The sequence below is a fragment of the Mustela erminea genome, chromosome 18, assembly GCF_009829155.1.
Source record: "Mustela erminea isolate mMusErm1 chromosome 18, mMusErm1.Pri, whole genome shotgun sequence".
NCBI classification, from domain to species: domain Eukaryota; kingdom Metazoa; phylum Chordata; class Mammalia; order Carnivora; family Mustelidae; genus Mustela; species Mustela erminea.
In genome coordinates, this window is record NC_045631.1 from 49,831,749 (window position 1) to 49,855,883 (window position 24,135).

The 24,135-nt window shown below is 43.5% G+C and overlaps 2 protein-coding genes across 2 annotated transcripts in view; one reads left to right on the plus strand and one right to left on the minus strand.

Annotated features, from left to right (window-relative positions):
• Window positions 1-24,135, plus strand: part of CEP112 (centrosomal protein 112) — a 406,137-nt gene that overhangs the window by 356,213 nt on the left and 25,789 nt on the right. The window contains exon 24 of the mRNA XM_032319493.1: window positions 5,788-5,877. Coding sequence (XP_032175384.1) covers window positions 5,788-5,877 — 90 coding nt within the window. The remainder of the gene's footprint in view (window positions 1-5,787; window positions 5,878-24,135) is intronic.
• On the minus strand, window positions 17,901-19,131 carry LOC116577259 (hsc70-interacting protein-like). The gene has a single exon (XM_032320227.1). It carries the CDS (start codon window positions 19,040-19,042, stop codon window positions 17,933-17,935), a length of 1,110 nt encoding a protein of 369 aa, XP_032176118.1. The 5' UTR covers window positions 19,043-19,131; the 3' UTR covers window positions 17,901-17,932.

Below are 24,135 nucleotides of genomic sequence, written 5' to 3' on the forward strand. Positions count from 1 at the left end.
CGTCAGATCTCTAGAAAGACTTCTGGTCATACTAAAAGACTAAGTGTGAATACCTCTGTCATATGCCTTGTATACTGGGAACATTCCGACATCTGTATAGCTAGCTAGCTGTCCATGCATGCACCCATCCATCCATCCAAGCAATCTCTCCACCCACTGTGGGGCTCAAACTCATGACCCCAAGATCAAGAATCATACGCCCCTCTGACTGAGCCAGCCAGATGCCCCATTTCTTTTTTATCACGATAGCACAATGTTTCTCCCTTCCGATGACTTTTTCCTTCATTAAATAACTTTTCAACCACTTTATAATTGAAGTGAACTCTTTTATTTCATTTCTTCATTATTAAGAGGCATATATGTGCCATCATTTCGTGTTCGTTTAATTGATTCAGAACTGCCAGAGAAACTTTGGTTTTTAATAAGACTACAAATAATTCCTTAATGCATGATTTTACAAGTTGAGTGGTTTGCTTTGAATTGTGTTTATAAATTTTATGAAAATAACATCGACTGTAGTTCCCTTTCTTTCCCCCAGACCAACAGCAAAGCTCCGGTACTGACACAGGTGCCATTTACTGGGCAATTAGCCACCAGCCCTTCCCCTCACCCCAGAAGTCCATTGACATGTATAATCCTTCAGGCTTCAATTTGCCCTCATTATTTTCATATTTTAAACAAACAAATCAAATTATCTTATAACGTGCTCCCTCTTAAAGAGTGTGGCATACCCTCATTGTCCTGGCAAAGCTTATTATGCCATTTACATTTTTCTTCTGGAAAGTGTCATTCTTTCTTCCCAACCACCACAAAGCACTCTGAGAGTCAGCACAGTGTAGCTTCCTTCCTACAGCAAGCTGACTTATGTGGCATTTAAAGGCAGGCTTAATTGGAGAAAAGAACTGCCTTTTCAGTAATGATGCAAGTTAACACAGCAGAGCTGAGAGATGGGGAATGATTTTGCAGAATAAACAGTTTAACAGGGCAAGTTGGATTCCATTTTCCATCTGTGACCCAGTGCTGGGCATTCTGTCCTTCCAGTATCATGGGCTTTTCTCAGGAATAAACCAAAAGTTGAGATTTTGTGTGTGTGTGTGTATCAAATGTCAGATCTGAAGGCTTTTGAATCAAGAAGCCACAGCTCGAAAGAATGTTCTGCTTGTGCTGATTGAGTAATTGTGGTCACTTTCACATTGTCCTTATGTCGGATTCCGAGGTTGGAACTCTAATGGCCTAATAATTCTTTAGAATCTGAGACCAGGAGCAGCTGCCAATCTAAACTGTCATTTTCCTTTCGTCTAAGTACATCTTAACTTTTTTGAGAGTGGTCTGTTATTTGGTTACTTTTCAATTGTTTAAATTGATTTTTTTAACAGATCATAAAAGTGATTTCTAGACATACTGCTTTCTCCAATTAACCTTAAAAAGATTATGTCTTACATCTACATCTTTAAACTATGAGCAAATTTGAAAAGTGGTACCTTTCTCACAAGCAAATGCGATTTCGCTTCCGGTTTGATAACACTGATAAAATGTGGTTGACCTGGTCTTTTCCCTCTGTGGAGTGTGGAGAAAGGAGCAGATGTAATTCTGTGACCTGTTCTGTTAGAAACACTTTCTGCTAGCGTCCTGTAAGGCTAAATTCTGAGCCGCTCCCTGACCCCCAAGTTCTCACTGGCCTCCTCTCCCTCTGCCTGCTCTTCCGTGGGGCAGGAAGTCAGGGTCTCGAACCACCTCTTTTCTTTCAACTTACATCCCCAAGAAAGTGTCCCATCTGCACCTAATCTGAGACCCCTCTCTGCTGCTCAGAACCTCTTCCCAGTATGACTGGTCCCCTGGGACGTCCCACCAGCACCTTAAACTCAACTTGTCAGAAACCAGCCTGCCCCTACTGCTCTGGCTCCTTGTCCTTTCAGTAGTTCATGGTGTCATATTCTGTGGTCGTTCAGTGTCACAGCCTTGTGGTTATCGCTGAGTCCCTCTTTCCCTTGCTGCCCCATTCTTGATTCCGCCACACCCACCCCAGCTCTCCTGCAAGCCCCTCCCACTTTGGTGGCAGCCTGCCTACTTCCGCCCTGGATTCACTCTGCAGAGTTAGTTCCTCAAGTTCAAGGGCAAAAAACACTGAGGCATGAACAGGACCAAATACCGCCATGGGATGAGCAGAAAATTGGCTTCTGGCTTTGGCGTTCGGGAGGTAACAAGTGACTGTGATGAAAACGGACTCAGGAGCATGGTGGGGACAGCCGGCAGGTGCACCGGGATGCCAAGAGGGTAGAGAGGAGGACAGGCACGCTGCGTGTGGCCACGCCCAGGCCTCTACTGGAGGAGGAAGGAGACGAGGCAGGAGGCCAGGAACTATGTTTTGTTTAAGACAAGAAAGGTATACCTCTCCTTTATTTTCTTCTATGAAATAAAAATTAAAACCAGGGGTGCCTGGGGAGCTCAGTCGGTTGAGTATCAGACTCTTGGTTTCGGCTCAGGTCATGATCTCAGATTCCTGGGATCGAGCCCTGCGTCGGGATTCACGCTCAGCAGGAAGTCTGTTTGAGGATTCTCTCTCCCTCTCCCTCTGCCCCTCCCACCTGTGTGCATGCACACGAGCATGTGTTCGCTCACTATCTCTCTCTCAAATAAATCTTAAAAAAATAAAATAAAGATAAAAATAAAACTAAAAAAATAATAAAGGAAGCGTTGTATTTTTTATTGTGGCAGAAACCGACAATATATCACCACAAGTAACGGTAATGTCATACACATACATATATGTGTCTAGATACAGATATTCGGAAGGTGTAGTTGTATATTCTGTGTTTTGAGAAACATAATAACCTTTAGTTTCATGTGCTGCATGAAGGACATTTGGAAACCTTGATGACCGAAGTACATCTTCTCAGGAGTTCGTTCAGATATTTATTAGCTCCTTCCATGAACACGAATTCAGGGTCAAGTGTGTGCCAGGCATCAAGCTGGCCTGGCGCTAGGCTTGCAGACCTGAGGGGGAGAGAGCCCCAAGCTCCTGCGGCCATCAGTCCTGAGTGGACCCGGACGCTGACTCTCTGAAGCCCCAGATGGATAGCAGCCCGGAGGAGTCCACCTCAGCTCTCAGGACTGACGCCCTCAAGCCGAGCAGGAACAGCAGCTTCTAGGCAAAGAAAAGGGAAAACAGGTTCAGAGGGAGAAAGAGGCAGTGTGAGTAGCAAAACGTACAGAATGTGAAGTTGGTGTTTTAAAATTCCAGTCTGGTGCCTGAGTACCAGCCACGGGGACCTGAGCAGGCTGCGGAACCTCGCTGACCCTCAGTTCTGTGCTCTCTAATGCAGAGAAAGCAACACCTGCCACCCAGGGCTGCAGTGAGGGTTAAAAATAAACCCCACTCCATCCCTGAGAGCTCCCGGGGTTACCCGATCCTGGCCGGGGCAGCAGTGGGGCACTGGGGCTTCAAGGGGCTCAGCCTGGCCAGAGCCAGAAGACAGAGGTCCCTGCCAGCCATGCCCAAGAGCTTGAGCTGCATCTCAGGGATGCTGGAGTCCTGTTTGAGTATTTCCAGGGGTACGGACATAATTAGATTTCGGCTTCAGAAGATCCCGCTGCCAGCAGGATGAGGGCGGATGGGAGAGCAGGAAAGACCGGGAACAAAACATGCACACATTCTTCCCACTCCGGTAATCCTTCCTCTCCCCGATGATGCCATCAGAGAAGCGGATGCGATCGTATCTGTTGGTAGCCACCAAAAGGAAAAAAGAAACTGCGACTTGATCAGCAAACACAGGAACAGTTGCATTCGCAGACCGCAATAACAGAAGTAACAAGGACACCTTCCAGCTCGTGGGCAGACTTGGTTGAACTGGAGGTTTTTTAATCAGACATAATATCAAGGAGCCCCTGAAGCTTTTAACCTCATCCTCAAAGCCTTTTGCTTTTTAAATGAGAGGCTCTTGGCCTGGGGTTCATCTCTGGATGGGCTTCAGGCAATGTGTGGACTTCCTGAAATCCAAGACCAAATCATAAGCACAGTTTTTCCATGTCGAGAGTGACCATAAAACATTGATGAGATGCTGCCTGGATCTAGAACTGCAGAAGAGGTGAGGAGCCACTGTGGATGTCTGTGTGCAGAAAAGACTGGTGTCGCTTTGAAAAAATCCTGAATGGACACTGCCTGGAACATTTCGGTCTGAACTTCAGACTCTTGTGCCTAGCTGCAAGCCCACGTCTTTGCTCGGATGCGTCATGGGCATTCCAGACTTACCGTAACGCATCCTAGGCTGGACAGATGTTCTCCCCTACCCCTCCCTTACGTTCTTCGACTGCCTCCTCCTACCTGCTCAAGCCAAGATCCAGCGGATCTTGTTATTTTCCATGCTCTGAATCCACCCCTTGGGGATGTCACTCTGTCTTCAAACCCCCAACTCCTACCACCCACCACCCTGGTCCAGTTCCCCATCGTCCTTCCCCAATATGTTTCGGTGACCTCCACCCTGCCTCCCTGCTTCTGCCCTTACCCCTTTTCCATCTGTTCCTCACATCAATCAAAGCCACACTTGCCCACACCTTCCAATAGCTTTTCCTTCTACTTCTGAATAAAATCTGAAGTTCTTATTTGCCCTCTGAAGCTTTGCATGACCTGATGCGACTTAGCACCTATGATGTCCCTGACGGTGTGACTCCCCCGGTGCCCCTCCATGCTGACCTGAACACCCCCACCTCAGGACCTTTGCATATACAGTGTCCCCTACTTGGAAGGCTTTGCCTACAAGGCTTTGCTCTCTCTCCTCCTTTCAATATTTGCTCAAGTCTTCCTGGGCCATCCATTTAAGATTGCAATACCTTCCCTGGCCCCATTCAAGAATATCCTCCTGTCCTGATTTATTTCTCTTCTCCACTTACCACTAATATATTACACTTATTTGCTTATTGCCTACCCCTCCAATGTAATATAAGGTCCATGAGAACAGGGAACTTTTTGTTGTCTGGTTTCTTTTGCTCTTCTATCTAGAGTGCCTATCACAGTTCTTGACACACAGCTGGAAGTCCTTTGTCTTGACTGAATTTTGTTTTGAGAATTTATTTGGCACCTTTGCAGTTACCATGCTATGTGTCCTTCTCACTTGTAACTTTCTGTGTATCATATCCATATTATGTCAGATTGTTTGAATGCATTCTGTTTCTTTTCGAATTCACCTCTTAAAATAGTAATGGAGGCAATGATGCTTATTGATCTCAGGGTTCCTAAATTCCGCATGGTAACCTAAATTCTGTTTCCAGCAGCCACTTGGCCACTGAAAGAGCTCCTCTCCATACACTTCTTACAGACTTCTCAAATTCCACACCATCCTTCATGACTTAATAGAAAGATTCCTTTAAGGTTACTATTAGTATGATTTGGAAACCCGTCCTGTTGGTCCGCCATTACATTCCTAGGCTGTCACAACACTTTTCAGAGTGCCCTGTACCCTGCAGGTTGACTGAGAGCTACTTTCATTAGCGATGGCTTTATGCTTTGCTGTGTGCTTGTGGCTCTGTGCTGGGAATAGTAGAGACATTTTTCTGACTGGAACTGACACCTGCTAACGTGTCTGTCTTCTGTTCGGAAATTGTTACGCTAGTGATTCCTAAAGCAGAAAACTTAGTGTGGGTGTGACCTTAAGAGGCTGGTTTTGTTTGCCTGAGCTCTGGGCACCAGCAGTAAGGGCTCAAGCCGAGGTTTTCATGGCAGTTCAAGGGGTGAAACTTCTTTTCGAGGATGCAATTTTTTAACGTGTATGTGTTCATCTTCCACTATTTCAGGCTTTACAAGATGAGCTAGAAAACCGCGCCAGCCAGGTGCGATGTGCAGAGAAGAAACTGCAGCACAAGGAACTAGAATCCCAGGAACAGGTAGGTGCCCTCCGTGCGGCCGCGGGCTGGTTGGCTGCTTCCTGTCTCCAGGCCGAGCAGCTTCTGTAGCTCCGGCTGCCCCTGGGATGCGTTGGCCGCAAGGAACAGAATAGCCCAGCCCTGGTTGGCATAAACGGCTTAGGGACCCATGACTTCACATGACCGGAAGTCTGCAGGGAGGGCAGGCGCCGGGCCCAGTGCTTCGGGGCCTGGCTCTGCTTCTCTGCCATCCCCACGACTCTGCCTCCTGGAATGGCTTCATCCTAAAGCAATCCAAGAGGGCCACAGCAGCTCTGGGCGTCCCATGCAGACCTGGCAGGGTCCAGAGCGCCCTTCCGAAGAAGCCACCACACGCCTTCCATGCAGCCCTTCCCATCTCATTGGGTAGAACCGGTCCCGTGCTCAGCCTGGCCTGTCCAATTCAGGCAAGTGGATTCAGGGGACCTCCCCCCAGCCCCCTCCTCCCAGACTAGCCTAGACCGGTCAGGATGCACCTGCTGGGGAGGGACTAGGAGAGGAAGGATAGTCTGGGCCGAGAGGAGAGGAATGGATGTCCTCTGTGCGGAGGGCACTGGCTGCCACGTCATCACCCTCGTATGTGTGGACACTCTCGTGCTCACGCAAACCAGATTTTCCTTCGAACTTTAATGTTCCCTGTCTTCTCATGTTGGAGAAAGAAGTCTAATAGAACCCGAAGAATCTGGCTATGACAGTAGCTACTGACCTATTTTATTTTCAAATGACAGGATTATTTTCATCCAGTTCTTCTGGTTATAGTGAATTATTCTTTGTGGTAATTTTGGCAGCTTAAATGAAAAGGTCAACGTTATCAATAGAGATCGTGAGTCTTAATGAAACCTTTGATAAACATAGTGTCCCTAGCCATGGGGTAGAGCACTGCTAACGTTCTCCTAAGTGCCACCAGTCTTCATGCACGAAAAGCACCATAGGTACTGATGGATTTCCACCCTTCAGCTGTCTTGTAGAAACACGAGGTTAGATGATTATGACCTCGTGGGAAGAGTAAACACTGACGGGCGGCTGAGAGGGAAATTTTTTCATCTTTGCAGGTGCCTACAAACAGGATCTGAGGTAGGGGTTTGCACAAAATGGCAAATGTGAGCATCTAGAAGACGCTGAGTATTAGTGCTCAATGACTTGACTTGACCTCGTAGAACTCCTTCCTACTCTCTCATCTATGTCCCTTGTAATGTACCTGCCATGTATCTATGTGTAGGTCACGTCTTACATCACAGGCATAAGCATGCATGTCTGTGCACATACGTGGACCTGCGTGAATTGCCTAGAGTCTAACGTACAGTTGGTAGCAGGATCACAGCATAAGACGGTACCAGGATGGACCGTTTAATAATAACTACACTTGATCAAAGGCCCAAAGGTGGCAGACACTGTCGGAGACACGTTACACATGGTGGTTCCTTTGTCACAGGGCCAGGACTGCTGTCCCCATATCATGGAGGGCACACAGAACCCAGAGAGGCTGAGTAACTGGTCAGGCTCACACAGCTGGTGAATAGTAGAGGCGGATTTGAACCCGGATGGGTCAGAATTCTGAAGCCTTCCTCCTGCTGGTGGCCTACGGTTGCAGATCCCCGTGGCTCAGTAGCAAATGCCACTTACTGGCCAGGGGCTAAGCACAGCAGAGGGCAAAGGCACCCGAAGCCGAGCCTATCTGGCAACAGGCCATGATGGCTCCCTAGACCTCGGACACCGCAGTGTCATGTTCAGGTGCGGCCCGCACAGGCCTGCGCGCTGCACAAGGGCTGCTGAGCTCACCCTCCATCTCAGATGCTCGAAACTGGGAGAAGACCAGCTGCTTAAAAGCTGGGAACGGTGCTCCCTCCTGGGGCTCCTCCGATTCATGATAAAATATGACTTAAGGTAAAACTTTGTTGACGTCACTCCAATTCATGGCAAAACTTCACACAGAAAATTCTGTAATGTATTGAGAGTAGGGAAATTAAGAAATCCCAAATGAACAATAGGGAAGGATTCAGGGGCCATTTTTTGTCTTTTTTTTTTTTTTTTGCTTCTTTTTGATCATCAAAGTTGCTTTCATCTCTGTAGTGACAATGGCTTTTTAGACTATTTCTTGCGCTAATTCCTGATATCTTCTGTTAGGGCTACAGTTCACCAAAGAAATGTCAGGAAATACCCATGGGTAAAACTGAGTATTTCGTAATCGTTGCAACCATAAAACGTTGAATTCTTTCCACAAGATCCTAGGGTGTGGCTAGGATTCGATGCCAATTGTTTCAACAAAACTGAAGAGCAAATAATGAGCACGTAATAAATCCTATTCCTCTATCATTCACTTAATTTAACTTCGGTTTTATCTAAATTTGACCTATGGCCTCCTTTCAACTTGTGACACTCATGGAAATAGTCAAAAATAATTACAGATATCACCATGGACATTCTGTAGGGTCTCCTTATAGATGAGCTTACTAAGAATACTTCAGATGTTGAAATTGTGTCAGGTTTTCTTCTTTTGCATCTGTCAAAGCAACTGCAGGACCAGTAGCCGGCCTGACATCAGCCTATCAAATAATCAAAACAGCTTCTTGGAACTTTCTTCTCTTTCTTTTCGACCAAATAGTATTATCCTGATACTCATTGCACAAAGAATCAAAATTGAGACTGGCAGAATTACAAAGGACAATTTCCTGGCCTTCCTTTTTTAACTTGCTTGCTTAAAAAAAAAAAAAACGTTTCTGTTTTTCATTTAAGAAAAATTCCCGTGTTTTGAGTCTATAAAAACAAAAAATGAATGAGGCATTTTAAAAGTTATGTTTTTAATTAAAAACAAAAAGCTGCTTCTCATCAGGTCTTGATGGGCGGTATTCTTGCCGCCCGCCCCTTGCCTGCACGCAGGCATCTCTCCCCTCACCACGGGGGCCTCAGTCAGCGGAGTCACCAAAGAGGTGTTGTTCACCCGTAGTTCCAAAGGGTTAATTTGCTCTAATGCACTTTCGTGATAACACGAATAAAATGAGAAAAATACTCAGTTTCTAAGTCAGCCCTATAGAAGCACATGTCCTATAATCCACAAATAACAAAGTAATTTTAAAATCACCTTTATCTTTTTCCATACCAGGAGTTAATAATTTCAAATTCTAGATTAGATCGAGCAAGAATCCCATAGGTGCAGCAAGGCGGGGGGGCTTTCAGAGCTCTGAATAAACTTCCTCATTGTACAAGGAAAATGAAGTCATCCGAGGGGCGCCTGGGTGGCTCAGTGGGTTAAAGCCTCTGCCTTCAGCTCAGGTCATGATCCTGGGGTCCTGGGATCGAGCCCTGCATTGGGCTCTCTGCTCGGTAGGGAGCCTGCTTCCTTCTCTCTCTGCCTATCTCTGCCTACTTGTGATCTCGGTCTGTCAAATTAAAAAAAAAAAAAAATCTTAAAAAAAAAAAAAAGAAAAGAAAATGAAGTCATCCAAAAAGGAAGTGAATCCCTAACATGGTAGCAGTGGGCCTGGGGTAGGACTTCTCCTACCCATGCACTAGGTGGGCAGCTCACTCCCAGGCAACTGCTTTCCATTATATTGAGCCCTCTGTAAAATGAATAAATGTCATGTATCTCTTAGGTTCAGATATGTATAAAACCGAATCTCATTCATGGGAGGAAACAAGATTTCATTGTTTGCAATGAGACTAAGTAATTTGCTAGCCCTGGCCAAGATAATTTGGTCTAATAAGTCACAGAAAAGAGAGAAAGAAAAATAACAGTCTAACATTTTACTTGATATTTTTAACACTATATAAAGGCACCAGACAATGTCAGATAATAACATACATAGGACAAAACCCCTCCTTTGAACTGAGTACCTTAAGTTTTAAAAGTATGAATAGCTTTGATGACATTGGTCATGCAGTTTCTCAGAAGATGATTTTAAATAAGTTAGTGAGAAAAAAATAATACCTTCAAGATCCAGTAAATAAAGTATAATGCTGTGCATTTCACTCGCAGGGTCATACCTTTTTTTTTTTTTTTGCACATTTCATTCTTTTGATAGGCGTATTGTGCTGGGCAGCGATAGGTGCTGAGAAGACACAGATGAGTAAGTCATAGTCCTTGTCCTCAAGGAGCTTATAGTCGAGTACAGCAGAGAACATATGTGTAAAAGGGACTCCAGGCATGGAATTTAAAGGAGGTTCTTTTTCTTCCGACTAGCATAGAGGTCCGGGCTCACAGGATGCAGAGAGAACACACACATTGGTACTGCCATCCATCTTCCCCAAGGGAAAGGGATGGAAAGCTCTCTAGCTGGTAAAAGGGTAGGGTCCACCTCCCCAGGCAGAGCTCGGAGCTTGCAGGCAAGCAGTGGTTTCAGAATCCTTCGGCCTTCAAGGGAACCAGGTCCTTGCTGAGTAGTGGTCGGGGCGGGGGAGAGCAGTGCTGCCGCCAGCTGGAACGCCTGGGTGCCTACCTCAGTGTGTTGCCTGGGACTCCCCCTGGAGATCCTGTCTGATTTGATGGCTAACATTGTGGGGCAGCCAGCTGGTTTAGCTCCTTGTCATATCTGGTGTGCCTAGGCCCGAAGGGTCTGGTCTATACTGACAGAAGTAACTCGTAAATTGTCTTAAAATATCGAGCAAAGGCAGCCTACTAAATGGGAAAGGCTATTTGCAAGTGATATATCATGTAATGGCTGACATCCAAAATATATGAAGAACTTACACGACTCAACACCAAAATAACCCAAGCCACCCGATTAAAAAATCGGGCAGAGGACCTGAATAGACATATCTCCGAAGAAGACATCCACATGGCCGTCAGACACATGAAAAGATGCTCAAGAGCACTCGTTGTCAGGGACATGCAAATCAAACCACACTGAGATATCACCTCACACCTGTCAGAATGGCTAGAAGCAAAAGGACAAGAAATAACAAGTGTGCGAGGATGTGGAGAGAGGAACCTTCGTGCACCGTTGGTGGGAATGCCAACTGGTGCGGCCACTCCAGAGAACAGTGTGGAGGTTCCTCAAAAAATAAAAAAATAGAATTACCATAGGATGCAGTAACTCTGCTTCTGGGTATTTACCTAAAGAAAACCAAAATATCAATTTGGAAAGATAAATGCCCCCTATGTTTATTCCAGCATTATTTACAACAGCCAAGATATGGGAGCAACCTAAGTGTCCATCAGTAGAACAGATAAGGAAAATGTGGCATATATATATATGTGTGTGAGAGAGAGAGTGTGTGTGTGTGAGAAAAGGAGAGAGAAATTAGAAAATAAGTGAAATTTATATAAACAGGATATATAAAATGGAATAAATACTCTCTATATATGATTACACACAGTAGAATATTACACAGCCATAAAAAGTGACAGGATCGTGCCATCTTTAACAACAACGGATGAACCTAGAGCGTGTTATGCTGAGTGAAGGAAGACTGAGAAAGACAAATACCATATGATTTCACTCATGTGGGTTCTAAAAAAAAACAAATGAATAAACAAAAAGCAGAATCAGAGCTATGACAGAGAACAAACTGATGGTTGCCGGAGGGGAGAGGCATGAGACAGATGGGCAAAATGGGTGTGGGCAGGGGTTGTGGGGGGGAGATACCAGCTTCCAGTTATGGAATGAATAAGTCCTGGGCATGAAAGGCACAGCCTGAGTCGTATAGTAAATGATACTCTGGAGGCATAGTATGGTAACAGACGGTAGCTGCGCTTGTGGGGAGCGGAGCGTAATGTATAAATTTGTCAAGTCACTATCTTGTACACCTAAAACTAATGGAACGTCGTGTGTCAGCTATACTCAAGAAATGGGAAAATTACTAAAACGTGCAAACACTAAATCAATAGTGTAATATATATTACATATAATATACATGCACATATATGCTGGATATAAAATCCAGTCACACTTAACATCTCAATCTCAGCTTTGTAGCAGCTCACTTTATATTTAATTGAACTAGCCACGTCAGTTAATTTAGGAGAGAATCTAGTGAACACACGTGATTGTGTCTGAGGCGGGAACAGAGGTTGTCCCAGAGAGCCCTACCAAGACACAGGGAGGAGGAGGAGGAGAGGCGTCAAGGACGCGTGTGATCCAGCAGGGAAGCCCTGCAGCTTCCAAGACGATCTTGTCGCTACTGGTCGCGCGCTCTTGGGCAAGTCACGTAACCTTTCTGGATACCAAGTTCATAAAATGTCGGTAATCATACTTTCCCACAGGATTGATGTGAGCATCAAAACAAGATAATGTGTGAGAAATACTTCAAAAAGCATAAAACACAATGCAGATGAAATGTGTGTCATTGTAGTTGCTCGTTAAGTACAAGGGGACATGTGAGCGAGGCCTTAGCAGGAAGGAAAGACATCTGGAACAGACTGAGGGAAGCCGTGAAGCAGAACGGGCACAAAAGTCCTGGGGAATAGTGACTAATATCGGGTCAGAGAATAGCATCAGTAAAGAGGAGAATCAGAGCAGAGAGCTAGCTGCGTTAATTTCATCCACGCAAAAAAAAAAAAAAAAGAGAGAGAGAACAAACCTGGTTTATTACCTGTTCTTTACCGAGCAGAGTGTGTTAGGAGCATTGGTGGCCAACCTGGCCTGGAGTGCTAAGGAAATCACTCACTGGTCAGAAAGCAGTTGTCCGCCATTGAGAGTTTTTGCCCTTTAACTGGGTAGTGCTCTAGGGTTGCATTTATACTTTAGAAAGATTATTCTGGCAGCAGAAGATGAGATGAACAAGGGATGAAAAGGGATGAACTCAGAGGGTATAGCACTGGAATTCTCACAAGTCACAATTCATGAGTCACAGGAGACCAGGAGCGCTCGAACTCGATCTTGTCAAAGGGAGTAGAAAGAAAGGAGGCGCTGGGGAGACTCACTTGAAATTCACAGAACACAAAGATTCAGAGGGCAAGAGAAAAGCATAATACCACGTCTTTGAATTGATAGGCTGACGAATAATGTATTGTCCACAAGATGTTGAGTCCGAGAGGCTACCTGCAGGACATTTGTTTGGAGATATGTAATAGAAAGCCTGAACTAGAACTCAAGAAGGAATGGAGGCATGTCTGGATCCTCTTGATGGGGGAACCTAGCAAAGCCCAAAGGATGCGGGGGATACAGAGAGGCAGGGTACGAGAGGCCCGCGGGCAGATGCGTGGACAAGAAAAGGTAGCGGAGGATCCAAAGAGGGTTTTAGAGGATGACTGGTCAAGGAGAGAAGAGCAGAGGTGGAGGAATTTAATGTCATAAAAGCGAAAGAGTTCCCCGCTAGACTTTCAGCTCCTTGAGGGTGATGGCCCTATGTAACAACTCAAGGCACCTCCCGGTGCTTGTTGTCACACTGAATTGCTCAGTAAAGTCCTTGCTGTCCTGAATCTCATCCTCAAAACTCTCCTGCCCACTCCAATGTCCCTCTTTCATCTGTGCTCTTTGAACACTTTCTGTGAAACTCTGTTAAAGGTTTTCCCATCACACTCTCTTAGTGTATGTTTGCTCTTGGTGGATGGGCCCCTGAGTTGAGACTCTATCATATTCCTTCTTATAACTCAGCATTCGGCCCTGTGCTGGGCCCATGTGGCACCCGGTGAATTCTTGGAAGGAAGACGGGAAGGAAAGAGGGGGCGTAACAGCACCGTCTCCTACAAGGAGTCTGAGAATGAAGAATTCCAGAAGCCACCGAACTTTGAACTACAGATCATTTACGTTGCACCCCCTAACTATATGCGAAGTAGACTTTTTCTGAACATATTCTTGTCTAGGCTTAGAATAAATATTATATTCCTGTATAATTGTCCTCTGCGGCGAGTGGGATCATTGCGCGTTCTCCAGTCTTATGTCATGGCTTATCTGGGGCTCTCAGAACGGTTCGTAGGTTGGGGAAAGCCAAGAGAAAGCAGAATGCCAACACCCTACCCACTACCCACTTTCCTCTTTTTTTCTCAGTCATTTTTTTCCACATTTATTGAGGTATAATTGACAAATAAAATTGTATATATTTAAAACAAACATAAGACAATGTGATGATATGATATACGTTGTGAAATGATTGCCACAATTAAGTTAATTAACACTTCCATCACCTCACCTACGTACTGCAGTGTGTGTTGTGGCAAGAATGCTTAAGATCTACTCTTGGCAAATTTCAAGGAGACAACGCAGCCTTATTAACGACCGTCACCTCGTGTTACTCTAGATCCCAGAAGTAGCTTAACAACTGCAAGTCTTCACCCTTTACCCAACATCTCCACATGCCCCCCACTCCCCGGCCTCCGGCATCACAACCTTCCACTCTGTGTCCATGAGTTCGCCTTTTTTCCGTCTTCTTTTTAAAATTCCACAGAGGGGTGAGAGCCTCTGAGCTCTCTGCATTATTTCTCTCAGCCTGCTGTTCTCTGGGCAGCAGTGTGACACCCTTGGTGTCTCGAATGCCATGCAGCCCAGCTTTCTGCTCCTCTCTAAACCAGGGCCACAAGATGCCCTCAGAAAAACAAAGCAGGAGGGATAAACACGAGCCAAGCCCTTTATTTTCTCTGCAGATAAACTTAGCATTTGGCAGCTTCCTTCCCAGGTTCCTGGGTTTAAGAATAAAATTGGATCCCTTTAGTATCGGTGGCTTTGGGGTCCCGTTACCCATCTCTGGCAGAGTCTTAGCTGCTTCTCCCTGGTCCACACTTACGATGCTCACGATTTGTATTCCCAAAGACTTAATTTGCCTCCCACAAAGCCCAGTGATCTATGGGGGAGTAGCATGGATCTTTGGGGGAAGCAACATCAATATCTTTAAAGTTTCCATTGGGTAGCACTCTTTGCCTTTAAACCACCTCAGTCATCCGGAGTAACTAACAAATTCGTAGAGACACGGGCAGCCCTACAGAGGAAGACGCTGCGTAGACAGAAAATCAATGAGGCAATAATCGTGACAATTGTTAAGAGGAAGAATTGGTCTTTTGCAGATTTCCAAGCCTTTAATTTCTGTTTTCCATAATGGATTTTAAAACTTCACAGCCGTAGCTGCTGTTGGCTAACTCATCTGCAGTGGAATCTATTTAAAAGTACTAACAGCTCAAAACTATGTTTTATCCCAAAGCACATTATGAAAACAGGAATAATAATTGCAACAGAAATAAAATTCAAAGACTTTTATTGACTTTTCATGTTTAATGGTTATTATTCTGGCTTGTTTCGAGTAATTTTAATAACCACAGTTTATTTACAAAATTCAGACTAATTCTTTTGTTCCCATGCCAACAAAATACATTTGTTCCCAGACAGCTGGTATGATGCATCATTCTAAAATTTGTGTTGTTATGAGGGACCGAACCACATTTAATTTTGGCCACATCTTATTCTCAATGAGCGTTTATTTGAATACTTGTCTCTATTTTCTGAAAAACACTTGAAGCACAGTGTCAGGGACATGAGTATTTTCGTTAACATATACATCGCCTCAAAATTTTCCTTATAAATCAGTTCTCGTAGAATTCTAGCAGATTTTCAGGGCAAAGCAAGTCAACACTTGTACACAAAACCTCTACTATAGACTGTGCCCGATTATCACAATGCTGTTGTTAGAGGAGAACTTAAGGCAGCTCTTCTGGGATGAATGTGCTCTGCATTTCATCTTGGCTTTCTTGAGATTCCCTTTGTTTTTAACTTCACTGGGCTGGTTGTGGGAGAGGGGGAGATGAGGTGTGTTTTTAATCCTGTGTAAATCCAAGTGTCAGCAAAGAACCCACTGCATCATTGCAAGTGTTTTTCCATAAAGCATTCTCTACATTGTTGGAGTGGCTCTTTGTCCGTGCAGCGAACTCTGGGGGACGGTGGGGACAGGGGTGAGAGTCACAAACGGACTGCACGGACGGGGCTCTGATCTCGAGCTGCTGGCTTCAAAGCCTCGCTGTGTCTCCCTGGGCCTGGGTCTCATCTTGCACTCCCGTAATGAAGTAATGTCATAATACATTCTTACTTCTTGTGGTTTGATATATATATATTTTTTAAGGTACTTTTGGCTGGAATTTTAGTGGGTTTTTTTTTAATTCCAAAAATGATTTACTCCAAATCAGTCGATTGTGGAGGCATTTAAAACCCAAGAATAAAAGCTCAAAACCGACTTTTCTTCTATGCCACCTTTTTAAATTGGGGGACAAGGAGCATGATGACAGGCATTAACCTGGGTAATGGAATACAGTCTCCCAGGAAGAGAGAAAGGAGGATATACCCCTGAGCAGTGTCCTCTCAAGGCTGAGTTTTCTGGCAGCTGCTAAGCCCTGATTTCATGGAACTGAGCGAACAGCTAGAAAGAGGAAGTCAAAGAAGAGAGAAACACAGAGATGGTAAAAGAGCATGAGCGTGAGTCAGCACGGCGGCAGGGAGAAACATTTGATGACTACTTTCTGTGCCTGTCACGCTCAGAAAACTTACCACATATTCTGAGCTAACATTTACTTAGAAATTCCTGTTCTGCTCTCGTCCAGCCAGAAAAGATCTCCTTCCTGTTGAAAGGGGCTATTTTGAGGTAGAAGCGATTGAAATTGTTTATTGTCAAATAAATGACAGAGCCCAGGTATTTTAGAGGCCTCAGATGTGTATCAGTTTAAACGAGAAATAAGGAAAGAAAGGTGATATTTTTACACAAAGGAAAAATCAGAAATTTAAAAGGCCCTTTGAACATACTTTACATGAAGGTAACCTTTTGGATTTCTATACAGAATTCGAGGACAGTTCCAACTGAAAAAAATATTGTCATAAAATGTTCAAGTGCAAAGAATGACTTCTTGAATCACATGGAGAAATTAGAACTAGTGAAGAATAGAGTGTCATTGGCATAATTAAAATTGTATGAAACTTGACACCTGTTTTGAAGCAGACAGCCTAATAAGCGTATAGAGTTGATGTGGAAATCTTGTCCGCTGGGAGCTTCTGTTATCATAATAAAGGAAATCATCATTTAAAGATCCATTTTTGGTTTTGTATGTAAGATTTACACTCAGGTTTACTGAGAAGTGGCAAGAAGTAGGAGTAGAAAGCCCTCTGATAGGAGATTTTTCCAATTTTAATTAAGGAGTAGGGGAGGGTTTGGCCTGTGTTAGCCAGGACAGACTTAGGTGGGGGGCTCTTCCCGGCTCAGATGGGTAGCAAGGCATGGTAGAGAAGAAAGGGCCCAGACGTCATGCTTACGTACACTTGGTTCTTTCAGCAGCAGCAGAAAGGATCTGACAGGCAGCGCCTCAGGCCTGGCCCCCCACTATAGAACCAGAACAACAATTTATCTTGTTTTTCTGCCCTTCTGCTTTAAGATGTTTTTTGAATGAATGCCCATGCAGAAAGAATGGGGAAAAATTGGAAACCTCGACCAAATGATTCCACATGCTTCATTTGGCTCAGAAGATTTTGAGGTTTTGCCTGAGTTGGTAAACAGAGGAAGGTAACTGAGAGGGTAAATCAGAACGTGCCATGGTAACTAAATGACAACCCAGGGTGAACTCTCTAAACTCCTAAGTGGTACATTCAACATTTCAACATTTCAATACAATACAATAAAGACCTCCTGAGTACTTACTCTGTATCAGGTCCTTTATTGGCCTTGATAGACATCAACGAGCAAGGAAAAATCCTTGCTCTTGTGAGGCTTACATTTTAGTGATAGATTCTTCATAGCCTTTTGCATTTCTATATAAATTTTAGACTCGACTTGTCAATTTCTAATGTCTCCCAGTCCATGAACATAGTATATTCCTCTGCTTTATTTAAGCATTCTGTAATTTTTTTATTGTTTTATGTAAAGACATCTTACACATCTTATGTTAAATTTATTCCTATTTATTTTACATATTATGATGCTGTCTGAAATGGTATTACTTTTAAAGTTTTATTTTCTCACCATTGGTTCCTGGCATATAGAAATAAAGCTGACTTTTTTGTAGTTTCCCTTTATCATTTTAAGAAAGTTTCTTTCTACTCATACAAATATTTTTTTTTCACTTTAAAATTTAAATAGGTACTTCTTTTCTTTTTTTTTTTTTCCTTTAGCAAGGGCTTTATTTGTCAGAAGGGCATTATGCTTGACCTCCAAATTTGGCTGACAATTTACTGATGAGATTCATAACCTTTGGGTTGCTCTGATATTTTGACATATTCGCTGGGTTCTGGGCCACATCCTGGAAGGCCACCATAACTTCTGGATCCTGCATGGCTGCAAGAACTTCCGGATCACTAAGAATTTCATTGAGCCCAGGCATTCCTGCCATTCCAGGTATCCCCCCTGCCATTCCAGGCATTCCTCCAGGAAAATTACCAGGCATTCCCCCAGGAAAGCCACCTGGGAAAGAGCCATACTGAGCTCCTGATTGACGCCTGGCTTCTTCCTCCCTCTGGGCTCTCTCGTGTTCTTCCCGAGCCTTCTTAACCCTTTCTATTCTTTCTTTGATCTCTTGCTCTTCACGTTTTCGCTCGTATTTTCTCCGATGTTCAGCAATTTTCTGGGCCCTCGGTTGAACTTCTTTCAGCATCGCACTAGCATCTTCATCATAATACAGCTTGCAAGCAAGGGCAAGATCATGTGCTGCTTCTTCCCAATGGCCCAGAAGTCTATGTGCTTTCCCGCGCCACTTATAAGGCTGAGCTGAATCAGGATTTATTTCAATAGCTCTGTCACAGTCTCGAATGGCAGCATTTGGCTTCTGTAATTTGATGAAGACACTGGCTCTCTTGGCATACAGAATGACCAAGCGAGGATTTAGTTTGATGGCATCTGTGAACAAGTCAATGGCTTTCTGTAGTTCACCATCATTTAGGGCATCAATGGCAGCCACTTTTTTATCATTTGCCTGATCCATCATTTCCTCGGTTATCTCTGCATTTTCATCTCCCATTTCTTGAGGGGCATCAGTATCTGGTTCAATCACACCTTCATTGTCAATTTCTAGATCACTCTCCTCACTTGATGGTTCATCTGTCTTTATGTTTTCCTCCGTCTTCTTACTATCTGGTTTTTCTTCCTTGATACTGTCTTCTGATTTAGTTTTATGAGTGGCGGGTGGTATTTTACCCCCCATGCTCTCCACCCACTCCCGCACGAAACGCATTTCCTCGGTGTACAGAACGCTCGGATCCTGCTTACACATTTTCACGAAAGCCCGAAGCTCGCTCACTTTGCGGGGGTCCATGGTCCAGAGGCAGTGGCAGGCGGCAGGCGCGGCTGGGGTTGCGACCCGATTCCAGGTGTGGGTACTAGCTCAGCGTGATCGTGTAGAAGGGGGCCTAAATAGGTACTTCTTAAATGACCTTTTCTCCATTCTTTGAGGTAGTCATATGAATTTTGCCCTTCATTCTGCTTATGCAGTGAACTTCATAGATTAGTTTTCTAATATTGAATCATCAGTGTTGAGTTTCTAGAATAAGCCCTTTTGGATCATGATGACTTACCCCTTTCTATCTTTTGCTGGATTTTGTTTGCCAATATTTTGTTTAGGATTGTCACATCTGTGAAAATCTATGAATGAGATTAGCCTTTACTTTTCTTTTATTATAATGTTCTTACTAGATTTTGGTATCCAAGTTTGCTGTCCTCATAAAACAATTTGGAGTGTCCTTTCTTTATCTGTTTCCTGAAAGAGTTTGTCTAAAACTGAAATTATTTCGTCTTTAAAATGGTAGATGAAGCCATTGGGACTTAGAGTTTTCTTTGTTGGAACATTTTCAGTTAATCGTATATATACTTTCTTTAGTGGTTATAGTATCAGATTTTCTTTTTTTTTTTTTTTTAAGGTTTTATTTATTTATTTATTAGAGAGAGTAAGAGAGTGCATGAGAGGGGAGAAGGTCAGAGGAAGAAGCAGACTCCCCACAGAGCTGGGAGCCGAATGTGGGACTCAATCCCATGATTCTGGAATCATGACCTGAGCCAAAGGCAGTGTCTAACCAACTGAGCCACCCAGGCGCCCAGATTTTCTATTTTCTATTTTAATGTCTGCCTGACTCTCTCTCCTCTTTTTGAGACTATAATTTTATGTATGTTAGACCTTCTAACTTTGTTCCCTATTTCTGTATTTATTCTGAGTATTTTTTTAATCCAACTTCTAGTTTCTTTCCTTAACTGTGTTTAATCTGCTGTTAAACCCATTCTTAATTTTGAGAATCCATTCTTAATTTTGGTTATTGTATTTTCCAGAGCTAGAATTTCTACTTAGTTTCTTTTTAGTTTTCTGTCCTGTGCTGAAGTTTCACAACTGTTTTTTCTTATTTTGTTGAACATATTTATCTCAGTTCTTTTAAAGTCAAAGTCTGATCATCATTATGTGGAATTCACATGGAATTTATTTTATTGCCCTTGTTTCTCTTGGCTTTGGGTCATATTGTCTTGCTTTCTTGTGAGCCTGACTATTTTTGATTGAATGCCAGATATTTTATAGAGAACTTCATAGAAATAATTTGAGGCCTACCTAGAATGATGAGATTTTCCTCCAGAGAGAATTTACATTTGCTTCTCGGTAGGCAGGTGGCGGCACTTGCTGTCCTGAATAACCTTAATCCATTTTCAGAGATTGAGATGATTTGAAGCTAGTTTTAGAGAGGGCTGGTCTATTTCCAATTCACTCCTTCTCATAGGGTGTGAAATCCACCCAAAGCATGAGATTTTACCAGGCACTCCTGTTTAGTGAGACCTGGGCTGCAGCTTGTGTCTCTGGGGCTTTTTTTTTGTGAAGCTGTTAAAAGATCTGTTCAGCTTCTGAGACTCTTACCAACCATTCTAGAGTTGGCAAAGGCACTACATAAAAATGTCCCAAATGCCAGATGTACAAGCTCTCTTAATATCTATCATTTCCAGGATCTTGGTCCTACAATTCTTCCCTTCCTTGTTAGTTCCCTAATACTCTGAACCAGACTTTGAAGAGAATTATGTAAAGTGTCCATTACTAGAAGTGGAAATCCAGGAAAACTTGCATTTCTGTGAGTTTCTTCATCACACTCATTGCTAATTTGTTCTATCAGTTTGTTTTATTAATTGGACCTGAAGAAATTAATTTTCTTACATATTTTGTATCTTAGTGGTATGATAAGTTTGCAGATCCTTTCAGTTGCTTCTCCTATCATTTTATACTCAATATTTTAATTATTTGAGAATATTATTTTTCATTTCTTCTTTATGGTTTCTAAGTTTGCCTAGGAAGGTCTTCCCTACCCTAAGATTATAAACTACATCTTCTTAGTAAATGTAGATAAAGTTACTAATCACTGACTTCAAAATAAGGGGGTAGGCCTAATCTAAACCCATGACCACTTAAGGGCAGAGAACTTTCTCCGGCTGGAGATGTGACAGAAGGGAAGGTCAGGGAGAATTGTAGTGTGAGAACGATCCAGTACACCGGTGCTGATTGAAATCGGAGGGGGCAATATAAGGTGGCCTTCGGGGGCTGGGAGAGGCTCTCAGCTGACCACCAGCAAAGCAATGGGACATCAGCCCTTACAGCTGCAAGGACCTGAATTAGGCCCCAAACCTGAGCTCAGAAACAAATGCTCCCCCAGAGCTTCCAGATGAGAGTCTAGGCTAGCCAACACCGTGATTTTGGCCTTGCGATACCAGAACAGAAGAAGCAGCTGGGTCTCTTCAGACTTATGACCTGATAAAATTGGGACATAAGGGATTTGCATCTTTCAAGCTGCTAAATTTATGGTAATTTGTTAGAACAACAGTAGAAAGCTAATGCCGGGATCGTACCTTATGTTTTTATATTTTATTTCCAAATAGATAGCCAGTTATTGATAGCCTTTACTGACGGAGATATCCCTCCCCCGCTTATTTGAAATGCTACCTTGGTCAAGAATCAGATTTTCCATATATGCACGAATCTGCCCGGGCCTTTGTATTCTTTCCTAGTCATCCATCCACTCGTCATTTTTATGGTGTTTAAGAACATGAAGTCTGGGGGGCGCCTGGGTGGCTCAGTGGGTTATAGCTTCTGCCTTCAGCTCAGGTCATGATCTCAGGGTCCTGGGATCGAGCCCCGCATTGGGCTCTCTGCTCAGTGGGGAGCCTGCTTCCTCCTCTCTCTCTGCCTGCCTCTCTGCCTACTTGTGATCTCTGTCAAATAAATAAATAAAATCTTTAAAAAAAGAAAAGAAAAGAAAGGAAAAGAAAATGAAGTCTGGGACTACAGTGCCCGGATTCAAATCCAACCCTGCCACTTCGACTTACTTGCCCTGGGACTTCAAGCAAGTTACCTTGCTTTTTTTTTTTTTTTTTGTCTTGAAAATGCGTTAATAATAGTACCACCTTGTAAAATCAATGTAAGAATCATCCATTATTATCGGTTATTACAAGTAACATCTTTAGAAAAGCACCAGTAGGTAGTACCTTTGAGCTCTAGGGAAAGATTCCCCTCGCAATCTCTTTTTGGAATTGCCTGAGTCATTCTCAAGCATTTACACTTTCATGTGAATCTCAGAATAATCTTGCCAACCTCTGTTTTGTAAAATCTCGGATTGGTTGGTTGGAACTGCACTGAGGTTATGAGTTACTCTGGACAGAGTGAATGTCTTTGTGATACTGAGTTCACCTCTTCAGAAATGTCACATCTCTTCACATTTCATTCTGTCTTTTGTGTCTTTCAGCACACTTGGAATGTATCTTTTTACGGATGTTCATCTAAATTTACTCCCAGGTATATTATGGCATTGTCCCCCCTTGGTGGGTTTTCCCCATATAGTCTCTAAAAAGTCATGACTTATGTTGAGGAAAGTGCTTCATATGTTTGGGTTGTCTCTACCCAGCCAACCAGAACTCTTCTCAACCTTAATTCTATTGAATCTTCCAGTGATTTCTTTAAGAAAACTTAAGTACGTTTTCAGTTAATTTCTTCCATTTATCTAAGGAGACAATTACATTGTTCCTTAACAGATAATGCTGTGTCTTCCTTTCCATCTTTCATCTGTATTTGATTTTGTTATTGCCCCAGGGGAGGCCTCAAGTTCAGTGTCGAGGAGCAGCCCTGTCAGAATGCATCCCTGTCTTTTACGTGTTTTTAACAAGAATGCTTCTTGCATTCTGCAAGTGTTTTGGTTTCTGAGGGTTTCTGTGATACTCTGTGGGGTTGAGACATACCACCTTCATTATGATTAGTTATGTCCATGTTTTGTCTTACCACCAGGTTCCTTTAAGAGCCAAGTATATATTAGAGTATATATTAGAGTATATATTAGTATATATTAGAGTATCAGTATATATTAGAGTAGGAATACACACACACACACACACACACACACACACTCGTGTGTATATATATACATCTACCTAGATCATGTTTCTGTGCACGTGTGTGTGTAAGAGACATCTGCCTCCTAGTCAGCTTCAGCACAGAGAAGACAGAGTTTATCTCCAGTTGTACAGGGAACCCGCAGCAATTAGACCGATACACAGAGAGCCTCAGAGCCCTCCTGCTGACCTGTGCCGCCATCCGCCACCAGTGACTTCTCAGCCCACTCTTATTACACCAGTGGGGTCTCTGACACACCACACAAGACCCTCATCTCTAAGGTGTAGAATCCCCCTAATGGGGTCAGAGGGTACATCTCCCCTTACTGCATATACACGCTCCCTCCCAACTCCCCCTTCTGGATCCCTTCAGCCCTTTCGCTGTCAGGGGCGGGTTTCTGTGAAGTCACCCTGTGGTCTGACCTTCAGATTCCCGGCTCATTGACTCCTGTTTTCCTATTTGCCACCTGCTTACAGTACTGCCCTTCGCAACCAGCCGCGTACCATTTGTTTTCCTCCTCCCCCCGCAGCCAAACAACCTCAACGGACATCTGAGAAATGTGTTTCCGTTTAGAAACAGTAGTAGAAGACATGTCTTTCTAGATGTTAATATATCTGATCTAATATTTTCTTTACTTCTTCATAATAGTAAGTTATTCTTTCAAGGACAGTAACGTGAGTTAACTCCCCAGTCATTTACATCGGGCTTAATCTGGGTACCTGCCCCTCAACCACAGCATCCCCCCCGGCGCTTGGCACAGAGTTGGTATGCAGCCGCTTGATCTGTGAATATCTGAATAACACATTCCATACGTTTTTGGACTGAGCTGGCTGACTCTCTGATTTATGATTTTGAAGTAGTGTCAACCTAGTTTTCATTAATCCTTAAAACTGCTAAATTCTGGCTTATGCCTATGTTGACCTTTTTAATGAAGTTTGCATATGTAAAAATTATGTTAGTTCACTGCTGCCCGTCCTACTCCTTTGTGAGCTGTGACATTTAGGAGC

Bases quoted from the DNA above. Each gene is read 5' to 3' on its own strand.
- LOC116577259 (XM_032320227.1), bottom strand. From the start codon at position 19,042: ATGGACCCCCGCAAAGTGAGCGAGCTTCGGGCTTTCGTGAAAATGTGT.